Here is a 26,763-nt window from a genome sequence, read left to right on the forward strand (position 1 = left end):
AGATAAATGTGAAGAAAACCACCAACTGCGTGGCTGCTTAATAAATACGACAAGGCGTTTTTGCAGACGACATTTTTTGTTAATAAAATGCACTTTTTCTTTTGATTCCCGTTCTGTAAAATCACAATATTTTTTTTTACAGGCATGTTCAAAAATAATAGTTTTAATCAATACAAATGCATGAGTGTACGACACTTCAGAGTGTGACTCCCACTTTCGCCAACCTCCTTTGGAATGGAAATAGATTTTACTCTGGATTAACACATGGGCTATTTTTCATCCCGAAAAAAAATCATGGTTCCCGCAGGATTTGTGTTATACTGAATTAGACGCGGTCGAAGTTGCGGGCATCTAGTTATAAATAAATGAATTTTGAGATTTCTACGTAAAAAATATTATGACGCAAAATGGTGTACGCAAACACAGGCGCGTTGGCTATTGCTTCATTCACATAGTTCTATGGGAACGGCAAACCGAGACGATCAATATGAGATCAAGCGCACGAGCTTACGTGCGCTTTGTTTGAGGCAAGAGGTTAATACTCGTACCACAACACCGCCGGCTTACCAGCTTCACGTTGAAATAACAACTTTTATAACTTTTTGAATCGTTATATCTCAGAAACAGTGGCTTGTAAGAAAAAACTATTGATACATTTTTTTATAGATCATTTTATGTTCTACAATTTTTGTCTGAGGTACTTTTGTGATAAAATTTACCTTTTTGTTGTAAACCGTTTTTTTTGATTTTTGAAATTTTTTCCATACACGGGAATGATGGGGAAATTTTAAACATTGTTTCTAATTATGTTTTGAACAATTTTAGTGATTTTCAGCTTGTTGGGATTTAATGTACCTTCACTTTCATTTTTTGGTCTAGATTGACCGGACTAAAAGGAATAGGAACAAATGATTACTAGCAGCAAAATTAATTGTCAACATTTGTCGCGTGCTTGAGAGAGTACGCAAATCCGATGGTTTCTCGACGTATATTGTTGAGACTTGTTTTTGGTGTGGTCTACCCCTGCGTTTGAGCGTATTTTTGCACAATCTTCTGTGTAGATGGCTAGTCTCAACCATCAAGATTGATCGTCATAGTTGAGATTCGGTTGGGAGGACATTATTATATAAAACCACTAAATATCAATGAGTTCGGTGATCATTATCATTATTTGAAGATTGTGATTTATTTGCTCTTAGCCACGAAAAACAAATTAATCCAAATGACGACGTCATTTAGAACCGGGTTTAAAATCGTTGGTTTTTCACACGTTTGTCACTATACATAAGAACTTTCGCAAAGTAATACCTTTTTGTTCGTAGGGGGGAAAATCCTCATGGACACCCGTTTGGGTAGTGCCTGACTCAGTGATAGTGCCATGTTTCCTCTCTATCCAGGTTTTAATATTTTTAATTAGTCTATGGGTTCAGCGTCCTTTCGCAGATTGGTCCCATTCCTGCTGCCATGCCTCCAGAGTCCTCTCTCTGACTGAACTTCTTTCCCCAGGCATTTTTAGCTCTTATGTGTAAAATCTTTCTTTTGCCAGAAGATGGGGGGGGGGATAATACCTGCTTCTATTCAATATAAAATAACACCCAATTGGTGAATGTTCCAGGTGGCGAAGCGAAGCATGTGAAGTGGTGCACCTGCACGTTGCCCATGCACTTCGAGCTACGGTCATGGCTTCCCATAGATAGTGCCAGGTATTTCAGATTTACAATAGTTACATATAGCACAACACAACGTAACGTAACGTAACAATAAGTAACGCAACGTGACGTAAGATAACATTTAAAAACAAGAGTAATTGTACTCTTTTTAAGATCAATAAGAAACGCAAATAAAAGACAAATATCTATTTTTTAAAAAACAGAATCTGTAGTAATTGCAAAAGGAAACTATTCTATAACAATGATATTATTATAACTCGACTGTTGAGGTTTGTATTTGTGTTTATGTGTCTATCTATAGTATTTTGTTAGACACATATAGATAAGAACGAATTGGAAAAAACTATCGATTTATAATGTCAAATACAGTGCCACACTAAAGAAGTTGTGCTGGTACGGTTTTACTTAACGTGTCTAGATTTATTCTGTATTTTTTTTTATAAAAGTTAATTTTATTATACTACTCTATCGCTGGGATATATGACACCCTCCAATTCTGGAGGGTGTGGGTTTGAATTCGGGCCGGGGCATGCACCTCTAACTTTTCAGTTGTGTGCATTTTGAGAAATTAAATATCACATGTCTCATACGGTGCAGGAAAACTTCGTGAGGAAACCTGCATACCAGAGAATTTTCTTATTATCTGCGTGTGTGAAGTCTGCCAATCCGCATTGGGCCAGCGTGGTGGACTATTGGCCTAATCCCTCTCATTCTGAGAGGAGACTCGAGATTAGCAGTGAGCCGAATATGGGTTGATAACGACAACTCTATCGCTGCCCTAAGAGTATTGGATTGGAGTATTACACATATACGGAAGGACTAGTAATGGGCCAACATAACAGGCTGGTAATGATGCAAATATGTTTCCGCCGCAAACCGTTCAGCAGTTAGTAAACAGTGCACTATATCACAACAATAATGTTCGCTCCAGACGCGTCGGATTGCGGGGAGCGAGTGAGGAGAAAAATATAATTACGTCGTTTGTATGTGCCGGCACGGAGGCAGCCGTGCATCGACTTTATGTACGGAAAATGCTCGTAGTGTTGTAGCGCGGTAAAGTTATCGATAGTCGATAACTTTGGCTTACTTCAGGCTGCACTATCATTATTATCAGCCTATTTTAACGGCCCATTACATTCATGCCCTTCTCTTTATAGGAGCTTAGACCCGTCACGCTGCTCCGATGAGGATTGGCGGGCTTATTTTTTTTTAATTCTCTACAAGTTAGCCCTTGACTATAATCCCACCTGATGGTAAGTGATGATGCAATCTAAGATGGAAGCGGGCTAACTTGTTAAGAGTAGGATGAAATTTACACTCCTTTCGGTTTCTACACGACATCGTACCGGAACGCTAAATTGTTTGGCAGTACGTCTTTGTCGGTAGGGTGGTAACTTGCCACGGCCGAAGCCTCCCGCCAGCCAGACCTGGATCAATTAATAAAACCTCAGTCGGCCCAGCCGGGGATCGAACCCAGGACCTCCGTCTTGTAAATCCACTGCGCACCCCACTGCGCGTCATCACTTACTATCAGGTGAGATTGTTGTTAATAAAGATTTACAACCAAATTAGTGAATAGGCCAGTGACCAAATTAGTGGTGCCTGACTAACTAATCCATGCGTCAGATGACCCTAGAGCTGGCATTATTTAACCCAAAGGATAAAATATAGCCTCAATAGCTCAACGGTAAGAGCGGTCGGACTCATCACCGAAGGGTGGTGGTTCGATCCTCACCCCGTTGGTCTATTTTCGTACCCACTCCTAGCACAGTATTTCCCGACTAGTTGGAGGGGAATGGGAATATTGGTCATATTATAAAAGATATGGCAAATATTCTTTAAAAAAAAATGTTAAAACAATAGACTTCTCGTTGCTTTTAACAATTGCCGCCTTAATTTTCAGGCGCGTATCTTACTATGAATTTATTTCTTTATTCATTATGATAGACTTGAGATTTTAGATTTTAATCCACATAACGACATAAAATGGTTTAAATATTTTTGTATTTTGAAGAAACTTTCCATAATAAGATGTAAATAGTGAAAAGTTTTCAGTTCAGTCAGCCCAAGTTCCAAGCTAGATTTTATAAAATGTTGCAGTATTGATCAAACTGGCGCTTAGAAAATATTAATTATATGTAAGTAGGTTTTTTAAGGCGACCCAACAAAAAATTCTAAATTCAGATTAATAAAAAAACTCATATCGACATCGGTTAAGTTAAAAGCCTCAAAGTGACGTCACTAGTACTTAGAAGTTTTCCACTCAAGTAACGTTGCCGCATGACATACTAAAGATATGAGGCATATTTTTAATGGGAAATTAATTGAAATTAAATGCTCAGAATGAAATTAACATTTTTAAAACATGTGGATGTTCTATCTTGCTTAGAGTTCTTCAGTGAAATATTTTGATAAAAAAACATTATTATTTCCACATTTGATTAGTTTGCTGAGCTCTGTAAGGGTAACTGAAAATATGCTGAATTATTTCGATTATTTAAAACCTCAGTATTGTTTAGAAGACAAAAGAGAATTTAGAATTTTAATTTTTTTGTTAAATACTAGTCCAGTACATTCGAAAGAAACAGACAGACATTAAAATGTGCGCGAGTGATATTAAAGGGTTCCGTTTTTGTACTACGTACGTTCAGAACCGTAAAAACTAAAAAAAAAATACCCAAAGCTTCCAGAAAACCCCAAGTTGAAAGAAAAGCTTTTTTCATTGGAACATCTAACTTACAAACGGATTGGCAGAGTGTTGGTCGTGACTAATTAAAGGGGATCTTCCGAGCTCTGAAGCGGCGAATATCAGGCGCGCGACAGTTCACGTTTTGACTTTTTATGGGTGAATTATGTTCAAAGGGAATATATTAAGCCCTTAACCGCGAGGGGGTTGAATAGATTAATAGATAGTATTCGTACTGAATCATTATCATCCCACTAGCGGACACCCGCGGCTTCGTCCGCGTGGAATTCAGTTTTTCACAAATCCCGCGGGAACCATGGATTTTTTCCGAGATGAAAAGTAGCCTATTTGTTAATCCAGAGTAAAATCTATTTCCGTTCCAAATTTCAGCCAAATCGCATCAGTAGCCGCAGCGTAAAAAAGGAACAAACATTACACACTTACACACTTTCACACTTACACACAAACTTTCGCCTTTATAATATTAGTGTGATGTGATATTCGACTCGCTGCAGAACTCGAGACTCCTCTCAGAATGAGAGGGGTTAGGCCAATAGTCCACCACGCTGGACCAATGCGGATTGGCAGACTTCACACACGCAGAGAATTAATAAAATTTTCTGGTATGCAGGTTTCCTCACGTTTTTTTTCCTTCACCGTTTGAGACTCGTGGTATTTAACTGCAACTGCATTGAGATGCATGCCCAGACCGGATTCGAACCCACATCCTCCGGAATCGGAGGCAGAGGTCATATCCACTGTGCTATCAAGGCTCTCTTAGTTCGTATTGAATAGAAGGCGTTATTTTGAGGAAATCATTATGAATAATTGATTTATTTTGCCAATCATCGCGAAAAACCGACGATTCTAATTAGTTTTATGTAATTAGGTGATGTATCTTTCAATTGTTTTTCATTTATTAACCACGGGACGCTGTAGGTATAGATTTAAAATATTTAAACCAACAATTATAGAATATAATAGCGAATGTCTGCGAAATTCATTTTTTACAAATTCCACGGTACCTATAGAATTTTTCGGAATAAAAAGTATTCAACATGTTATTTTAAATATAAATCCAAGGTATAATCTATCTTCATTCCGAAATTCAGCTAAATAACTTCATAACGACGTTAAAGAGTAACAAATATTTATTCAAACTTTCGCGTTTATAATGTTAGTGGGAATACATATTCAGCTGTATTTCTCCTTTTAGTAAATATTTCAGTGTAGAAGATACCCGTATATTAGGTTTAGAAATGTGAATGCTCTTCCTCAAAAGCGGGAAACTCCCCTAATAGGCTCCCCTAGGATATAAATCGGTTATAAATTTCATTTTGAGTCCGTCGCCAGCCTTCGGTACTAGCTAATGTGATTTGTAGACTTACTCAGACTTCTTGGTCTCTATATCTAATCTTATTCGTTTATATAAAGCTTTAAGAATGTATTTTTATATAGAAAAAAACAAATAATATATTTTTAATGTCTCTATAGAATTATTTTTGATTAGCAAACTATTTCTAGATCGATATTAATTATCGTTTACTAACTAGCAGAAGTTTGCAACTCCGTTCGTTTTTTTTTCAGTTATTATTGACTTTTATTTTAAGAAATTATCACATGTCTCAAACGGTGAAAGACAACATCGTGAGGAAACCTGCATATCAGAGAATTCTCTGCGTGTGTTAAGTCTGCCAATCCGCATTGGACCAGCGTGGTGGACTATTATTGGCCCAACTCCTCTCATTCTGAGAAGAGACTCAGAATGAGAAGATAATGATGATTATGGCCTTTTAAAAAGAAAAGGCACATAGGTTGTAAGTCTATAACGGACATAGGTAGAAACATTTTCGTGTTTTAAATAACTATCAGGAGCGATTGTAGCTTACAACCCGATTCCTATTGGTTTACCTTTTAATTCACGAGTTTTACAAATGTTAATAAGGGAACGTACTTAGATAATTATCGATATTCATTGTGACTCAGCCAAAAATACATTCAGACTAAAAAACACATATTAACGGGTTACCTATATAGAAAATTTCAGACTTCGCTACTGATAACTATACTGGTAAGGTTATGTCTTTTTAAACTTTCAGCCACGGCAACCAATCTTTTTGTAAGGCCACGATGGTATAGTTTAGTGTTCAAAGTGATCGAATTAATGGGTGCAATATCTATTCTCTCTTTCATAGTCCAAATGAATGGACAACACTCGATTGTTGTTCATGAATGATTTTATAAGGGTTCCGTATAACAGAACTATAAAAAATAATGAAAATAGTATCCCCTATCCTGAAAATGATGCAGTAAATTTTATCGCTCAATAAAGCACCGAGTCAGAGCAGATAAGGTAGATTTACAATCCTAGTGGGGTGATACATAAAACTCTCCCGTCAAATTCATGTATCAAATATAGTGCGAATGGGTAGAAATGTAGCAAATCAAATGAAATCGTTATTTATTTGCTAAAATGTTGTATATTTTGGTCTTAAAATTATTAATTCGACGTCATACCACCTTCGCCTTTTTACCATCGCACCGTAAAACATCGGGTGGGTTTTCATCCCTATGTTGTAGATGTCCCTAGGACCCGTACAAAACGCTTTGCATCTTCTTTTCTCAGACGCACGGCTAAGGTTTGGAATACCCTTCCCAAGTCTGTGTTTCATGAATATTATAACTTGGGTATCTTCAAAACAAGAGTGAATAGGCACCTTCTAGGCAAGCGTGTCCCATCTTAGACTGTATCTACACTTACCGTCAGGTTAGATCATGGTCAAACGCAAGCCTATCTACATTAAAAAAAAAATATATATATATTAATCAAATACCCCTCAATCAATCCTTTTATACAAGTTCATCGGTAGATACTACATGGAATAATGAGAATGAGATTGTCCTTGATTTTTTCACATAAACGTTCGCCTTAGCTTCCTCCTTCCAACATTTCCATTCACTCGCGCCTTATAAATCCTTTTGTTAGTCTCCTTTCTTTTATCATTTCTACGTGCTCATACCATATATGCTGACCTACGGCAAAAATCCAGCCAAGTGCAACTCGTGCACGAAGGGTTCCGTACTATTTATTTATTATATTTATAAAACGAGCAAAAATATTACGTTTGTTGTATGAGAGATAATATTTATATAATTTTATTTAATTTTTTAGTATTAAATGTTAATGGTAGACGTCCGCTTTTCGTTCAGGACGCATCGCGCCAATCAGATTTTTATTTTTACGGCAGATAAAACCCGTTCGATGCGATCTATACGAAACGGCAAAAGAAATACCTACATTATCACTGTCTAACTACCACAGAAAGAGTCTGCAGGCTTTTTCAATATTTTTGACCGAATGCTAGTTGACATATACGAAATTGAGATTATTATGTAAAAAACGTCATCCATTGCTTACTATTGTATAATACACAGTAAGTAAATGACATTTTGTCAATCGATTTGATGTTGATTTTAATAGGTTGATAATGAAGACCAAAATAGTAAATAGGTCAGCTGGTGACAGACGGAAGGATGGACAGCGGAGTATAAGTAATAGGGTCCCGTTTTACCCTTCAGATAATGAACCCTAAAAATCAATGAAAACATAATAGAAGGCGTATCAATCATGGAAATAATGCAGCGAACGCTATCGGGCGGTCACGTGCTAAGGTCAGAGCTACAGCAGCTATTTACAATTCCAGCGAGTCGAGTGCCACTGCGACACTGGTGCTGGCCTTGGCGGTTAATTGATCGTTAGGAAGATACCGCACCTGATAGCAAATGGAGATGCTTTCTTTTACAGCATGATGCAATTAAAATTGTATAAACAATTTTTTTTTTGTGACTCATCCATCATTATTACCAACCCACTTTCCGCTTACTGTTAAGCACGAGTTTCTTTTTTTCTTTTCTTTATTCTTTACAAGTTAGTGATGATGCAATTGATGTAAGCAGGCTAATTTATTAGGAGGAAGGTGAAAATCCACACCCCTTTCGGTTTCTACACGACATCGAACCGCTAAATCGCTTGGCGGTACATCTTTGTCGGTAATAACTAGCTATGGCTAAAGCCTCCTACCAGCCAGACCTGGACCAATTAAGAAAACCTCAATCGGGATCGAACACAGGACCTCCGTTTTGTAAATCCACCGCGCACACCACTGCACCACGGAGGCCATGAAACTGTTAGAAGAATAGGGTTTAGGCTATTAGTCTACTTTACTATCACCCAACAGAAGCCCGACAACCACCAACCCTCGGTGATAAGTCTTAGAAAAACCAAAGTCATAGTTCAATGAGTCGCAAAATTGAAGTGGGTGGCGCACGTAGTTCGAGGAGCCGTTTTCTGGGGTCTGAATTCTGGGGTTCCAAGGGGCTGAAATAGCAATCCTGAATCTATGTCGGTCGACCACCCATGTGGACCGAGGTCATTAAGCAGGTTGCAGGGAGCCGCTTGATGCTGGCGGCTCGAGACCGTGTTGTTTGGACGCCTATGTCCAGCAGTGGAAGCCCATCGGCTGGTGATGATGATGATGATGATAAATAACAATCCTACATCACGTACTAGTGGCGGAAGTACGAGAGTTTCTACAGAATCCATTACATATAAATCATACAGCATAATATAAGGTTTTCTTTTCGTTATTATTAGCTTACAAAATATTTGATATTAACTTGCACGTAATGGCGCCTTTAGGTTATGAATCTGCCATAAATTTCATTATGGGACCGCTGTCAGCCCATTACCGGCGATGTAATTTGTGACGCTTCTATAGAGGGGGCGTCCGTTCGCTCCCGGGTTATTGTAGTGTGCTGTCTATGACATTCTATGGACTAAAAGCCTGCTATAGCCATAGCTTATTTTATGAATGATGAAGTTTTGTCAGCCTATGCTTCTACCATACCCACAAAGGACTAGCTTCGCAGCTACTTTTAGAAAATCACCGGTAAAGAATTAACTTTAAGGATCTCTAGTGAAGGGTTGCCACGTAGCTAAAAGTCTGGAGACATGATTCTTCATGATATCCCGCAGAAAATACCAAAGAAAAATACGTTTTAAACTTGAACAAATTCAGGATCTGGTCTCTTGAAACCTGTTACATTCCAATGCCATCTTAGTCTTAACCGAAATATTTACGAGTATGGTAGAACATTAAATGAGTTTGCCTTCATGAAATGAAATATGGCTATCGAAGGCCATGGTTTTACTAGTGCGATGAGGCAGTGTATATGATTCCACTGTTAAGCAGTACAAGCTGCTTAAGACAGTGGAATCATCATTATCATTTGTAAAGTTGCGCCAATAATTGACAAGAAAAAGGAGAGTAAGATAGTATGGTCAAGTTATACGTAGGCTAGTGTCTTTCTTTCTAGGGGTGTCTTTCTTTGCTACGGTGTCTTGAATAGTTGTCTCAGTTAGGATTCAGATCAGGAAGATTTTAAAGATACTTAAGGATGTTTATTCATTAAGGCCCTTGATTTTAAATGAAATAATATCACCTGTAACAGAGCAATTCTATTTAGGTACGGTGTCTTAGATAGGTGTCTCAATTAGGTGTTAGATCAGCGAGATTTCAGGATACTTATAGATACATACTCCGTAAGGCCCCTGATTCTAAGTGCAATGCCATCGTGTATAAAAAGGAATGCTTATGCCATACATTGTACGACGTAAAACTTGTACGCGTCATAAGTCGTACAATACTGCGCCAATCTCTGTAATTTCATCTGTAATCATACTCTTCAGAGTTCCACTGTTAAGCTCTAAGACTTTGCATTTGTCCCTTTTTGACACGGTACACAAAAAAAGGAAAAATGCAAAGTAATGCCTTGCGGTGTTTAATTTTAGACGCCGTAAGTCATACACATAACAAAAAATTGCTCCGCCAAAGGTACAAGCACCAAAAGCCGGGGGCATGCAAAGCTCCCGCCTGTCATTTCTTTGCGAAGTGTAATTTTCCGTGAAACCGCCAGATGGGCGTTTTTTGGCGTATTTGCATAATTTAATTCGGACGGCGTCTTCCTTTTGAATCCTTAAAGCTTAGCATCCACCGGTGCCACAAGGCGATATTTTGTTACGAAAGATAGTAAGCGAGTACATAATTTGACCGAAAGCAAATACGATCTCATCTTCTCAATCTAAGATAGTGCTGCACTAACTTGGAAGGAATAGTTGTATTTTGCACCAAATATGAGACGAATATTTTAGCATTCCATGGATTCACCGTGCAGGTGCCGGGTCCATCGCGTGGTAGAGAGAAAAACACCAAGCAAAGTCCAGGACTTGTGATTACTGGATGTAGGGTTAAGGAATTCCTTGACGATCGATCAACACTCCCCTTCTCTGCTCGTGAATCGTAGTATTTGGTGCAAATTACTGTAAATTTTTCAATAGTTCTAGGGCCCACTAACGAAATATTTATTTTGTGGTATATATGGTTTTGGCTGGTGGGAGGCTTCGGCCGTGGCTAGTTACCACCCTACCGGCAAAGACGTACCGCCAAGCGATTTAGCGTTCCGGTACGATGCCGTGTAGAAACCGAAAGGGGTGTGGATTTTCATCCTCCTCCTTAACAAGTTAGCCCGCTTCCATCTTAGACTGCATCATCACTTACCATCAGGTGAGATTGTGGTCAAGGGCTAACTTGTAAAGAATTAAAAAAAAAAAAGTCTCGTTAATAATTTTGTCTGATTCGCCATGGAAAAAGGTTTAGTATGGTGAGTAATAAATATTTTATCCCTGGGCCATAAATGAAACTTCAAATAATATTACGATTCCTTTAGTTTACTTTCAAATAATATGTTTACAATAAATCTCATTTGCAGTTGATAAATTGAGCACTACCTATGTCGGTGTATGGGGGTAACAGTTTTCCAATTGCAAAGTTAATTTGTCTTTATATAAGTTTCTTTGTTTAGTGCTTTCATGTTTTTAAACTGCAAGAATGTTATTTAAATTATATCCAAACTTTTACAAAAGTCAGTTAAAAAATTAACATTTAAAAAGAGTTTAATGATTATCCAAAAGCATTTTCACTATAAATAAACAATTGAGGGTAAACGAAATGCAGTCAATACGGTGCGCCTACCATAATGTAAAATTTACTGAATAAACCGTGGTGCTAAGGCCGCTTACATATTTAATCTGGATTATACAACTTCGTATTTGTGGTACATTTGGTAAGTTAGGAAAAACATTTTTGTATTTTTTATATTATTTTATGTTGAATACTCAACACCCATATGGTTCGCATGTTTTTTAGCGAAGATTGAAGTTAAATATCTAATTTAATTTTTTTAACCGGTTTTAACCAAAAATTTTAATGCGACGCTATCTTTTATTTTTATGTCACTAGCAGCATTTGGATGAGTCAATAAGTCCACAGTAACTATACCGGATGCAATTATGAGAGGTTATGGCTTCCATTCCCACTGTACTGTGATGATCATACCTAAAAAAATAAAAAGGTAGTACTTATAATCTGCGACTCGCGAGTCGCAGATTATAAGCAGGCTGGATGCAGGTGGCTCAGTATCGTGATGTTTGAAAGTCCCTACAAAAAGGCAATGTCCTGCAGTGGACGTCCATCGGCTGTTATGATGATGATGATGATGACTTATAACCTATTTCTAGTTCCCACCCTATCAACAAAGACGTACCGCCAAGCGATTAAGCGTTACGTAGCGGTACGATGTCGTGTAGAAACCGAAAGGGGTGTGGACTTTCATCCTCCTCTTAACAAGTTAGGCCGCTTCCATCTTAGATTGCATCATCACTTACCATCAGATGAGATTGTAGTCAAGGGCTAACTTGTAAAGAATAAAAAAAAAATTATTGGTAACATGACTAAATTAAATGTACACCTATTAAAGTTTTCAAATTATGTGAAAGAAATCACTGTAAGACAATTTTGTCGCGTCGCAATACTCATAAATTATCTGCTGTAGCAACTCCGCGAGAACCCTAATCGAATCCAAATAAATAAAATCGATTTCGGATATGAGAAATTTCAGTGTTTACTCGAATCGGTCGGACCGGCCGATAGCCGCGGGCGTTTATTTTACTCTGTCAATAGTAACAAACGCCGCGCCCGCCAGCCTTGCGCTAATATTTGAACGAGTCAACTATAGCTTACTAGTCGACCTCCCGCGGTTTTACCCGCGTGGTTAATATAGTCTATGACACTCAAAAAATTTAAGAAATTAAATATCACGTGTCTCAAACGGTAAAGGAAAACATCGTGAGGAAACCTGCATACCAGAGAAGTTTCTTAATTCTCTGCGAGTGGAAAGTCTGCCAATCCACATTGGGCCAGTGTGGTGTGTTGGCCTAACTCCTCTCATTTTGAGAGGAGACTCGAGCTCAGCCGTAAGCCGAATATGGGTTGATATAATGATGATGACTCAAAAAATCAAAGTGATCAGAAGGTAGCATTATTTATTATTGTGATTTAGAAGTCGGTTTTGTAAAAAAAAAAAAATATTTTTAAAAAAGATTGTATTTTCTTCAGTCCAGGTCCAGGCGTCTCAAAAGTAAAGTCGAGTAATCTCAAAAATAAAAATACAGACTCGAATTGAGAACCTCCTCCTTTTTAATTCGGTTAAAAATAAACTAAATTGAAATCGCTTCATCCGTTCGGGAGCTATGGTGCCACAGACAGACTGACAAACAGACACGACAAACTCATAACACCCCTCGTTTTGCGTCAGGGGTTAAAAAAATAGGCCTGGCTTATTTGCCCTGGTTTTGGTAAAGATAAATAATACAAAAAAATGTTATCTAGTGCTGCTCTAAACTACGATCTATAAAGTAGGCGGATGGCTAGAAGCCAAAGTGTGTGGATGTTTTGCAAGCGTACAAATATTATCTTTCGACTACAGGGCAGTGGCGTGCACAGGGCATTTAATTAGGGTAGGAAATATACGTACGAATTGTACAAAATAGATGTACTAATATTATAAAGCTGAAGAGTTTGTTTGTTTGCTGGAACGCGCTAATCTCAGGAATTAATGGTCCGATTTGACAAATTCTTTCAGTGTTAGATAGTCCATTTATCGAGGAAGGATAAGTCATAAGTTGTCATGCTAAGTCTGTGACGTCCTGCTTGTCACCAAGGTAAGGCTTATAAAGAAACACAAAATGATTTATTTGACAACCTCGTGTCTGCACGTCCGCTCGGCTTGGCGGTAAGTTCCTGTCCCCCCGCGCCCCCCGCCTCGCGCCGTGCCTCCACGACTATATCGTTTATTCAATAGTCATCACACCTCTCCTTTTTTGACAAATTGAAATATTTAAATATAGTTCATATACAATAATAATTTACTGTAAATAAATTTACAAACAAAACAAAACTAAACATCTTTAATGCATTCGCATTACTAGAAATTATTTATTCGCTGTTAACATCACTTATTTTATCCGAATCATCTTTATCATCTCCTAAAACTCCCCATTGACCTTCAATTCGTGAATACTATTTCTCATTAACTCCTGTCCTGTCTTATCATTTCATATATTATACTCAGGGCCTTTGTTGTTTAAGACCGTATGTGTTGTTGACATATACCTTCTCTCCAAAACCAGTATCTATATCTTGTGCCTTTTTTCTCCTGTCTCCGTATTCTTTCCCTTTTTCTTTCATTATTTTGTCTTTATCTTTAACTTGTGAAATTTATACGTATTCTAAATCAATTTGATTTCTCAGATTGACTAATTTTAAGACTTTTCGTCAGCAGGTGTTATCGTTTAATTTCTTTTTATTTGCTATAGTAATCAACTGTAACTAAAAGATGATGTCCGCTAGGCAAGTTAATCGACTGCAACGTCAATCCAAGGTTTAGATGGCAGCTCACGACGTTTCATTGGTATTGGAGGATTTGGTGCAGAAACCAAAGTGCAACCCTTACAACTTTTTACAAATCTCTCAGCATCACTGTCCATTTTGGGTCACCATACTTTGGTTCGTAAGCGTGCTTTCATTGTACCAATTCCTGGATGTTCTTTGTGGATTGCCTCCAAAACCTGGTGTCGTAACTTTAGGTATGACAATTTTAGTTCCTCTCCACAAAAGGCCTTCATATGTCCAGAGTTCGGCTAGAAATATTCTATAAATATTTATTGATGGATCCCAGTTATTGGATGACAGAGCTTCTTTAACTAGTCGAATTTTATTATAATCTAAAGACAATTCTGTTAATGTTTTCATCTCTAAGGCACACGGTCTAGCGAATTGAATCAAACGGCTGGGGGTTATTTGTGGCACATAATCGAGATAGGCGATATTTGTTTTGCCTGGTTTACATAGCACCTTAAAATTATAAGCTTGAAGATGAAGTACCTAACGCTCAATTCGGGCACATGTTTTTTGATCGGCTACCAAATATAACCTCCAGTGGTTTATAATCGGTTTCTAAATCGAACGTATCCTTGCCGAATACATTTAAATCGAAATGCTCAACTGTCCAAACTAATGCAAGTGCTTCCTTTTATATCTGACAGTAACGTTTTTCAACGTCAGTTAGGCCTTTATTGCCGTAAGATACGAGATCCGTTACTATATGAATAAACACTGCAATTAACCCTACCGGACTTGCATCGGTGCGCATGCAACCGATTTGTGCATTTTTCCTAATTTAAGGGATTTAGTAAGCTTAACCCCTTGTATTGATAACTCATGGCCGAGAAATTTAATACTTTTGCAACAAAAATACACTTATTTGGGTTTAGAAGCTTTTTATAAATATTGCTTTCTTTTAAAGTAGCTAAAAGTTATCTAGCTGAACATAATCAGCTTTATTTTCTTCATAAACTACAATATATATCTGAAGTTTACCACACCCTCACATGACAAAAGGATTCTTTAAAGTATTTTCTGGAACTGCTCTGGAGCACATGAAATGCAAAACATCAATCTTTTATAGCGACATAAAATTGTACCTGATCTGCTACTTGAATATCAGTATCAATAGATCCAGTAACTATATGAGGTATATCGCTACCATAAGCAATAAATATATTATTTGGCTTAGCAATTTGATTTCAAACTTCAAGTTTTGGTCATCGCTTGACATCTTAATTCTTATTTTTCTTCAAGAATTCAAAAAAATCTAAATTCATTTATTTCAATTAGGCTTAGTTTACAAGCACTTTTGAAATGTCAGAATTATGTCATATTTTAATTTAATGTAATGGTGGTAATAATAGTCGAAAACTTGAAATTAAAGTTACAAGGGTTCTGAATGCGCCTTGGTCCGAGAAGAGCCCACAATAAACTCAGCCAAGGTATAAATATTTATTTATTTATTATTATTTTTTTTTTTTTTTTACCACCATTTTACAAACTTATCGAAAACTAAACACACAGTCGTATAATACAGTTTAACACCAAGCTTTTATATTATTTATATAGTCATTAACACTATAATAAGACTTTCCTAAAAGCTTGCGTCTAATAAATGCGTCGTCACTTTGAACTTTTTGAGAGATATTCCAGTGGCTTCATGTTTTAGTTTATTTATTATAAAAACGTATGCAATTTCTCTTAAAAGAATTACTACTTTTTTTTTTATTTTATTTTTATTTCTGACATTAATGTTATTGCAATCACACCTTTAATTTTTTTTTTTTTTTTTTAACGATTCTCTAGGCCCCATTTTATATATCGCACGAACAGCTCTCTTTTCTGCAGAATAAATATACTATCAATATCAGCAGCATTACCCCATAGTAAAATACCAAAGTCAAAGTAGCTTCGAATATTTATCTGCTGCCTTTAAAATAGAACTATTCCTTTTGCTAGATTGAGTGCGATATATATTTCTTAAATGCCTATAAACCCACATTTTAGACAGTGGTTCCTTGCCGGGCAAATATTACTATCTGCTGTATTTCGCACACTACCACACCGACAACATTCTCAATTTTCAGATCAATTGTATTTTGTGTCAATTTTATATATAACAGATGTTTTAGATACTTGACCGAAATCATCGAGTTGCCGTTCAACGGCCTCAATACATTTACCTGGGCATCATCACCCAGTATAAGTATTTTTTCTTTAGATCTTTCGAATTACATTTCTCTACTATCTGATCAATAATGTTATCCTCATTATTAGAAAATTTGTATTTACTACTTTGATAACACAATCGCACTAAAAATTCATGAAATCATTCATTTTGTTTTTGAAATTTTTCATTTCAGTCTTACATAAATTTTATTTTGCATCGGAGAGAAACAAAATATCTAATTTCTTTATTGCAAAGTCATATTCATCACCATCGCGATCAGTGTCTTGGTCGCCCGGTAAATTATAATATATTTCTTGTAACGCCAACCCTCCCAAGTGGAGCAAGTTACCCTAGCGTTTTTTTTTTTTTTTTTGTCTTTTTCGATGCTGTTAGAAATATTTCTAATGTTTCCATTTTTTCGCAAACCTACAGATGCAAGATGGCCATCGTCATCGTAATCGAATATTTCTAGGGATGGTGTATCATCCAGTTTGTTACTGATTTTTTAGTACCAACCGACATCCTTGTCAGTTTACTACTGTTTTTCTAGCACCAACTGGATTATCCAGTTTGCTACTGATTGTTTTAGTACCAATTGACAGTGTCAATTTACTACAATGCACATACGTTCATTACCAGCCAAAATTTTGACTTTATGTGGATGGTTGTAGCACTCGTTAAAAGGCTTCATTTCAGAATGTGAAATGTTTGCTTTGATATCCATATTGACCAAAACAGTTAAGTAAGTACCCAAAATAATTTCAATATAGTACCTACCAATATTTCAGGGGAAAATTAAGTTGTATTCCTTCTCTTTGACTGGCTATAAACCATAAACTATTTCATTTTTATAAGATATTTAAAACAATTTTAACAGTCATCATTCTTCCGTATCTGAATCAATCTAATTTTAACTGCTTGTGCACAAAGCCCATTTGTAAATGCCCATAAAAATAAACTAAATTTTATTTTAGTATTATTACTAATTTCCAAACGACTCTAATCGTGGTTACAATTTAATTTAGATAGAATCACTCATACTGATTAAAAAAGAATATACTCCACGGTGTGATACCTTTGCCTCTTCGAATTGAAATTCGAAATTAAAAAAAATAAAGAAAAAATAAATTATTCAAAAAAATCTCAATTAAACTTAATCTTTTATAAATTATTTACTAAATTGGAATGTTTTTTGGTTACGATAAATTAATTATTATTTTATTAACATTTTATCTACTAGAATACACGCTACTGAGACGGCATTCGTTTATGCAAGTTGCCACCTGTACCCAATGGCGTCGGTGCGTTCTGTTGGGTACTTACTCACTATTTTATTTTATTCACTGTTCTTTTTCCTTTTTTTCCACATTTATTTCTAGCGCTTACCCTTTAGGACTCGTCGCCAGTTGTGACGTCCTGCTTGTCACCAAGGTAAGGCTTATAAAGAAACACAAAATGATTTATTTGACAACCTCGTGTCTGCACGTCCGCTCGGCTTGGCGGTAAGTTCCTGTCCCCCCGCGCCCCCCGCCTCGCGCCGTGCCTCCACGACTATATCGTTTATTCAATAGTCATCACAAAGTCCAATAGGAGCGGAGCGCAAATAAAAAATGTTTCATAACATGGGGATTTTTTCCTATTGAGAGCTTAAGCTGCGTAAACTGTTAAAGTTTCGCAAAAATCATGTATGACATAATTGTTCCCCTTTAAAAGTTCTAAAAAGTCCGCGACAGTTCCCGCGGGATTCGTGAAAAACTGAAATCCACGCGGACGAAGTCGCAGGCGTCCGCTAGTAAACTTAATAATAGTCACTTGTACGTTAGTTGTATGTTGTATGTTAGTTGGTAGAACCATCGCAGTTAGAATCCTGAAATGTACTAAATGCTTTATACTGAATAAGATATAATGAATAAGAGCACCCACTCTCTTATATCTATCTTAGTTGGCCGACTATCGAACAACAACATTGCAAACGTTTATAACTTAGTTGGACAACTTTTTAATTTGTATATAATCGAAGGTGAATCGCGACTCTGATACGATCGGTGTCCAATTTATTACATGGACGATTTAGTGGATTTAGAGGATGTGCGGGCTAACATATATCGCTATATCAGGTCGGGCTATTAAGCAACGATGTTTTGTGTAACTCGCAAATGCGAGTTTTGACTTCATAGGGCCTAGTGGCAGTTTGATACTGTTACTATCGCGTTAACGTAAACGTGAATTTTTAAGGAATTGAAACAGCGCCATCTAGGGGCACTACTGCACAACTGTTTCAATCAATTCCATGAAAATTTGTGTTTACGTCAACGCGATAGTAACAGTATAAAAATATTGAAAACTCCCACTAGGCACACAACTCTATCTCTCGATAGGATACGAGTTCAAACCTCACACTGTCGAAGTGATAAAAACATCGTTACAGAATAGCCTGAGTTAGTCTCTCTGCGATTTAGTCGGCCAACTTAGAATTGTAAGTGAGCGGGTGCTTTAAGCTATCAATGTACGAGTAATGTAGCGCGTCCACAAGTTAGCGGTGTTCAATGTCGTGTCCCGCGGCTCGCCCATTACCGGCCGCAGGAAGCTCTTTGTGTAGGCGTACGGTGAACAATCAGCTTTGCTTAATTGCTTCATCCAACTGATTTTATTGTTCCACTTTGTCTTTGTTTGCGCTTTGTGAAATGAACGTGTTACCAAGTGTGTTTTTTCTCAACGGAGTTAAGAAATTGGTGGTGTTACACGTATCTTGGGGAGCACGTTTTGTTGGTCATATAATTAGTTACTATTGATCGGTTTGAAGGCGGTGCTATGCCTTAAAGTTCATTGTGTTTTTATGGCACCGCCTTCAAACCGATCAGTAGATAGGACATAAGTATTCGGTACGATGTTATTTTGTTGCTTTTAAGAGGGATTAATCTTTGACGTTGGTTAAATGTTTTTGTTGTTTTTTTTTGTTTTTAGTGTGTTCTAGCCTTAGACCATTAATAACTGGACGCGGTTCACACTCAAATTCACCAACAAAAAAGTCTGTCATTTTTTGAGGGGGACGAGGTAAACTCACACATCAAAAACATTTAACACCATTAAGTATATTCTGTGTCCATACACTACACACAACTATAAATTTGACTCGCAATACACACACGCGTAATTTTTACACACACTAACAAACACATTGTGCACAGTAAAAATATATACAAGCAGTACACTCGGCCGTATTTTTGAAATAAATACTTACAGCGCGCGGTACGTAAACATGTGATAGGGCTGCCTGCCTCCAGCATTTTAATTACATTTGCCAACTTTGTATTTCCATTTAGTTTTGTGATTGTAAATATACATTTTTTATGGAAACAAATAAAATATTTTGTAAATTGTAGTAAAATAGGAAGTGATCAATAAAATGCGTGTTGTTTTTTGATTGGTAGATTTAAATAAGGCTGATACTAATCAATGACCTTGAAGGATAGGTCGTATTCATATGTTTATTTTGTGGATGCCATCTAAATATTACCTCCACACTACGTGACCAAATATTAAAAAACCGGTCCAGTGCGTGTCGGGCCACGCGCAGTGTAGGGTTCCGTAGATTATGTTAGCCCTTATGTTTTTCTTAATTTCAAAGCCTTTATTATTCCTTATATTATTACATTAAACAAGATTTTTTTTCTATGTTAGTATATTGTTAGTGTATCTGTTTTAAGTTTAGTATGTTAGTGAGTTAGTCTTATTTCTAATTAATAAAATCTATTTAAGTAGTAAGTTGAAATTGAAATTGAGGTATAGCTCGCGTTTCGACCTCTAGTATGAAGTCAAACTACTGCTTGCATATTTACTGTGACATTGCCTAGACTATCCACAGATTAAATACATAGAATATTCGATTACTGATCGATGTTTGGCTGTTTCGTCAAAAGAATCGATTTTTTTTATAAATTGTTTTTATTAAAAATTTGATAAAATTAAGGTTTAAATACTTTCAAATGAAACGTTACTCCATCTTTTACTAAACTACAAGTTTTTGGCCGTTTTTTATGCCATTTAACTACAAAAACCGGCATTTTTAGGGAGCTCCTTACACGACGAAAACGATTACAACAATGAAACATCGATTCTGTAGCAACAGTTTTTATAAACGCATTAGATCATAGATTTTTGATCTTTGCCAGAGGGGTAACGGTTAGCGAACCACGTCCAGTTATTAATGGTCTAAGGTTCTAGCATAGTAATCGAAACGCCACAACATGGGTAATTTCGTTTACATATTTTAGTTATTTTGATTTTTAGACAAAAGTACTGAATTGATTTTTGTGAAAATAAAATTGGACCAACGTGGAAGTTATACTCTTTCAAACAATAAAATAATTTTCATAATTCGTTGTTAAACGACGAAGTTATTAGGTAAAAACATACGCGTTGAATTGAGAAAAACCTACTTTTTTAAAGTCGGTTAGTAATAAACAAGTTATAATTATCGTTACAAAATCAAACATTATCACTCTAAGCTAGATAGATAATGATCAAGTAATTTTGCGTCATCGTTCGGTAGTTTACTGGGTGGGGCTATGCAAGAGTCTGATCTCAAGATCCCCAAGATCCCCATGATCCCCAAGACTGTGTTGGACCTGCCAATGCATAGCTTTAAGCAATGTGTTAAAAAACATTTACTTAGTCGAGGTTACTACAACATTGATGAGTTCTTTAAAGATAAAGGCGCTTGGAAGCCGTTAGATCAGCTTCCACCTTCAAACAGGAAGTAAAACTATAAGAAATTGTAAATTATAATATTGTATGATTTTTTTTTAAAAGAGCAACTGTTGAGTTTCTTGCTGGTTTTTTCTCAGCACAACCAGCCGAACCGGTGGTATCTTTACAAATAGTCAACTGACGTGTCAAAATTGCTTGTAAACTGAGCCTACTTGAAATAAATGATTTTGACTTTTTTGATTCATTATTTAAGTATTTTTCAGTACTCATATAAACTGTGTTTATACACACTCAGAGATCGCAAAACACACATGTTCATCACACAAATATTTTCCAGTTATGCCTGTCACAAATAAACTACCTTAGTGGCTTTGCAAAATCTGTAGCAGAATACGGCGCAGTATTCGCCAGTACAAATACAGTACGGGCGGAATCCAATAAGCAATTTAGCAAAGCGATCACTCGTCGAACTCTCACAAAGGTGATCACTGATCGATGGGCACACGGCCCTGGAAATGGCTTTCAGAGTTGATAGAACTCAATTACAGTGCGAGAGAGCCGAGTGAGGCATTTCTGACTTATACACGCAGTTAGCCTAGCCAGTTAACACACATAATTATTAATTGCGTTGTGGTAAACGCGACAATGATAAATTTAGATGCGAACAACATATGAATGGGTGAATGAAACAATGGTACAGAGTAGTTTACTCTGTACCATAATAGTTTATTCATTGCGGCAGTAAGAATTTATAATAAGTTACCAAAAGAAATTAGGAAAGAGAAGAATATAAATTGCTTTAAAAATAATTTATATAAATACCTAACTCAATCATTTCTACAATGTAAATGAGTATTTAAGTTAATATTATTGTTATTTTCATACATATTTTAATTGTAAAGATGTAAATTTTAAATGGTGAAATTGTCATTTGAATCATTAAATACTTAATAAATAATTTGCATGCCTAATTGGCAAGATACATTTACCATCTACATCTACCAACCACCTGTATAAATAATGCTTGTATCTGCAAAGAAATAAATTGATTGATTGATTGATTGATTGGTATTATTTAAGATCACTTCGTTGTCCGTCTGTCTTTCTGTTTGTCTGTCAAGACTTTATAGTTCGCGTAGAGATGTCATATTGAAATTTAAAACGTATATTCAAGTCTAAGTATGAAGCTGTGAAAAAATTAAACTTATAAAAAGGGTGTGTATTTTCATCCTACTCCTAACATGTTAGCCCGTTTCCACCTTAGATTGCATCATCACATACCACCAGGTGAGACTGCAGTCAAGGGTTAACTTATAGATAATAAAAAAAAAATTTGAGAGTGAATCATGGGTTACTTCCCTTGAACTTTGGAATTTTGCAAATAACATCGGTATAGACCACAAGTATAAGAAAAAATATACTTGTAATTTTGAATTTGAACCTACGCCCTCCGAATCAAAGACATACATCATATCTGGGCTGTCACGGCCCACCAGTTTCGTAAGATTCGACAGTATTTTTCCATTCCTGAATAACCCCGATTATATTATTTTGTTGAACGGTATTTTGTGGGTAGCAACATGACATCACTGCCATCGACCACCTGATAGTCCAATGCGCAAATATTATTTATCAATGTAGATTGTACGTGTTATCTGTTTTTGATAGTCCAATTAATTATTATTGTTATAAATTATTTAATCCAAGGAACTGTATCACGGTCGATTATATTCAAATAGATAAAAATGCAGTTACATTTTTTTATATTTAGGTATTACATAATAAATAGGTACTATATATTACGTAATAACTATATATAAAGAGGAGTCCAAAGTTGCAACCAAAACCCTTCCTCGGTAGGTGGGTCAGGGCGTAGCTACCGCCGTATCAATGATACGGGGCCTCTGGACTACAGGGCCCCCTTACGTCTGAATGCAAAATTAGGGTAATCCACAATCTCACTGAATTTGGTGCTTCCCGGAAAAAAGCGTATATAAAAGCTGCCTATATAATTTCAATTCAGAAATGACAAAAATCAAAAAAGTAATTTCTATTTTTCCCGAATTTTAAGCGTGCACCCAAAAGGGCCTGTAACTAATTTTGATACAGGGCACGCTACGCCACTGGGTACGGTGTCGGTTATAGTGTACCTATTATCAATTTGTGCTCCAAGTAAAATATTTGTAGTTACAGTGAAAAAACTGTACTCATACGAGGCTATATTATTAAAATACAACTAATCTTCTTTTCATAAAATAAAAAATACTAATTTTGAGAGAGCAATACTTCCCTGCTATATAAATATTTTTAGAATCCCATATCCAAAGGGAAAAACGGGTCATTATTATTCTATGGTGTCTGACCGTCTGTTCGTCATCAGGCTCTCATGAAACATGATAGTTAGACAGTTGAAATTTTCACAGATGATGTATTCCTGTAGCCTAATCTTAACAATTGATGGTTAACCAACCACGTTAGCCGCGCAAAACACTGACAGCAAAGCAACGCTCTCAGGACCTATAAAGAATATATAGGAAGCAGTATTCCAGCTTATAAGCTGGTTGATTTGGAAGCATAGACATGGCGGAAGTTCTCCGACTGAGTTCTGTTACAGAACGTGATGCGCTATATTGTACGTTTCAGGTGGTGAGTGTGGGAGCGCGTGTAGCGGCGGCATGCGCGTGCTGGTAGTGGCGCTCGCAGCGCTGCTGGCGCGCTCGCTGGCCAGCCCCCACGAGCACCGAGCGCGGCACCACGCTCCCGACCATGCGCCGCACTTCCCCGCCCCCGCGCCGCCCCAGCCCTACCGCGGCCACGGCGAGGCCGTGCGATACAACCCCGAGCTAGACACCATCCTCCCGCGCCAGGACGACCACGAGACCTCGTCCAAGCGCGCAAAATACGAAGACGCCGAATCCTCCTCCAAACGAGCCAGCGAAGAACGCTTCTACTCCAACCATGAAAGGATCGAAGAGCTCATGGCAGACGAACCCCAACTCGGTCCTGAAACCGACGACCCCCTAATAGTGCGAACGAGAAAAGGACGCGTCAGAGGCATCACTCTCACAGCGGCCACAGGAAAACAAGTCGATGCATGGTTTGGCATTCCCTACGCTCAGAAACCCCTCGGAGATCTCAGATTTAGGCACCCGCGGCCTGTAGAGAATTGGGGTGATGAGATCCTCAATACCACCACCCTGCCACACTCGTGCGTCCAAATTATTGATACTGTGTTCGGAGACTTTCCTGGCGCAATGATGTGGAACCCCAATACTGATATGCAGGAAGATTGCTTATATATAAATATCGTAACACCAAAACCACGTCCTAAAAATGCAGCTGTTATGCTGTGGGTTTTCGGTGGAGGTTTTTATTCTGGAACTGCCACTTTGGATGTGTATGATCCAAAAATTCTTGTATCCGAGGAAGATATTGTATATGTTTCGATGCAGTATAGAGTAGCGTCACTGGGCTTCTTGTTTTTCGATACCGCTGATGTTCCTGGGAATGCTGGATTGTTTGACCAACTTATGGCACTACACTGGGTTAGGGACAATATTGGTTACTTCGGTGGAAATCCTCATAACATAACTCTGTTTGGTGAATCTGCTGGTGCTGTATCAGTTTCTTTACATTTGTTATCACCACTTTCTAGAAACCTCTTTTCTCAGGCTATAATGCAATCTGGAGCAGCTACAGCCCCATGGGCTATTATTTCGAGAGAAGAGAGTATTTTGCGTGGTATGCGTTTAGCAGAAGCAGTTCACTGTCCGAGCTCTAGATCAGATTTGGGACCTATGATCGATTGCTTAAGAAAAAAGAGCGCCGACGAATTGGTGAATAATGAGTGGGGAACTCTTGGTATATGTGAATTTCCATTTGTACCGATTATAGATGGCTCATTTTTGGATGAAATGCCTAGAAAATCCTTAGTACATCAGAACTTCAAAAAGACAAACATTCTTATGGGTTCAAATACAGAGGAAGGTTATTATTTCATTCTTTACTATCTCACTGAATTATTCCCGAAAGAAGAAAATGTCGGAATATCTCGAGAGCAGTTCCTTCAGGCTGTAAGAGAGTTAAATCCTTACGTCAATGATGTAGCTAGGCAAGCTATCGTGTTTGAGTATTCCGATTGGCTCAATACAGAGGACCCTATAAAGAATAGAAACGCTTTAGACAAGATGGTTGGCGATTACCACTTTACATGTGGTGTCAATGAATTTGCACACCGCTACGCTGAAACTGGGAATAATGTTTATACATATTATTATAAACATCGCAGTAAGAATAACCCTTGGCCGTCTTGGACCGGAGTGATGCATGCAGACGAAATAAACTACGTATTTGGAGAACCCCTTAATCCTGGAAAGAACTACTCTCCTGAGGAAGTGGAATTTAGCAAACGTTTAATGAGATATTGGGCTAACTTCGCAAAATCAGGGTGTGTATCTAAGGCTTTCTTCTTTATCTTTTTAGGGTTCTGTAGTCCACAAGGAACCCTTATAGTTTCGTCATGTCCGTCTGACCGTCCGTCCGCGGTTTAGCGCAGGGACTATTACTACTAAAAAGCTGTAAATTAGCATGAATATATAAAATAAAAATTCAAATAAATTCGTAAAATGAGATCTTTAACAATATTTTTTTAGAGTAGCTCCCCTACATGTAAAGTGGGGACAAAGTTTTTTTTGCTCGCTTATTTCATTATGTGGGGTATCGTTGGATAGTTATTTGAAATTTGTGAGAGGTCTTTTACCAACGTTTTTCGATTTAGGGATCTGTTTGTAAAATATTAAGCTTTTAAGCGCTATTTTTGTTAGTCAAGTATATATACCCTTTACCGGCTAAACGGTTTTCTATGGATACGTAAAATAATTCAAAAAAGTAGGATATATAATGAATTTACAAGGAAATCTACATAGCCAATAAGCAATTGCTATTTAAAGAATAATAGTCGACCAACTTAAAAATCGTAATTGGAAATCGAAAATTGCATACTAATTCCGTTGTTAATTAAAATGATAAATTTGTCAGTACTATAACTCAGAGTATGTTAAAACTAGAAAGATGAGATTTGGTAAAGATATGTATATTAATTAAGTCTATAAAGCAGTAAAAAGAAAATTTGAAAAAAAAATTTTGGGGTTCCACCCTACATGCAAAGCGAGGATGGACACCATTCACAATATATTTTAGCAAATAAAATATACAATTATTTATTGCAAGTTTACTGGTAAATTATTTCAAAATTCATATTTCAGGAACCCTTCCATGAACGGTAACGGTGAAATGACGAAAGTCCACTGGCCGGTCCACACAGCGTTTGGTCGTGAATATCTCTCACTCGCTGTAAACTCCAGTGCTGTTGGACACGGGCTGCGCGTCAAACAATGCGCTTTCTGGCAGAAGTATCTGCCTCAACTCATGATGGCAACTAGTAAGTGCAACCCATTATTATCAGCCTTCTTTTTAACGATTCACTAACGGTTCATTAACGACTACTTTATTACGATTTCTTAGAAGAAATTCAGGTTCTCATAAAGCTCGACCCAGGATTCGAACAGAGGAGCTTGTGATCCGAAACAACTGTTGTAAAATATTGTCCACGTGATAAACCTTCAACGGCGGCCAATCTCAGGCCGCAGCCAACATAGGAGATATTAGACTCGTAGTATACAACTG

The 26,763-nt window shown here is 37.1% G+C and overlaps 1 protein-coding gene across 1 annotated transcript in view; it reads left to right on the forward strand.

Annotated features, from left to right (window-relative positions):
- LOC112058436 (acetylcholinesterase-like) overlaps positions 1-26,763 on the forward strand; it is a 71,354-nt gene that overhangs the window by 40,826 nt on the left and 3,765 nt on the right. The window contains exons 2-4 of the mRNA XM_024099283.2: positions 1,616-1,703; positions 23,722-25,525; positions 26,343-26,518. Coding sequence (XP_023955051.2) covers positions 23,754-25,525; positions 26,343-26,518 — 1,948 coding nt within the window. The 5' untranslated portion in view covers positions 1,616-1,703; positions 23,722-23,753. The remainder of the gene's footprint in view (positions 1-1,615; positions 1,704-23,721; positions 25,526-26,342; positions 26,519-26,763) is intronic.

This window comes from Bicyclus anynana, chromosome 4 (assembly GCF_947172395.1).
Source record: "Bicyclus anynana chromosome 4, ilBicAnyn1.1, whole genome shotgun sequence".
In the NCBI taxonomy this organism is placed as follows: Eukaryota; Metazoa; Arthropoda; class Insecta; order Lepidoptera; family Nymphalidae; genus Bicyclus; species Bicyclus anynana.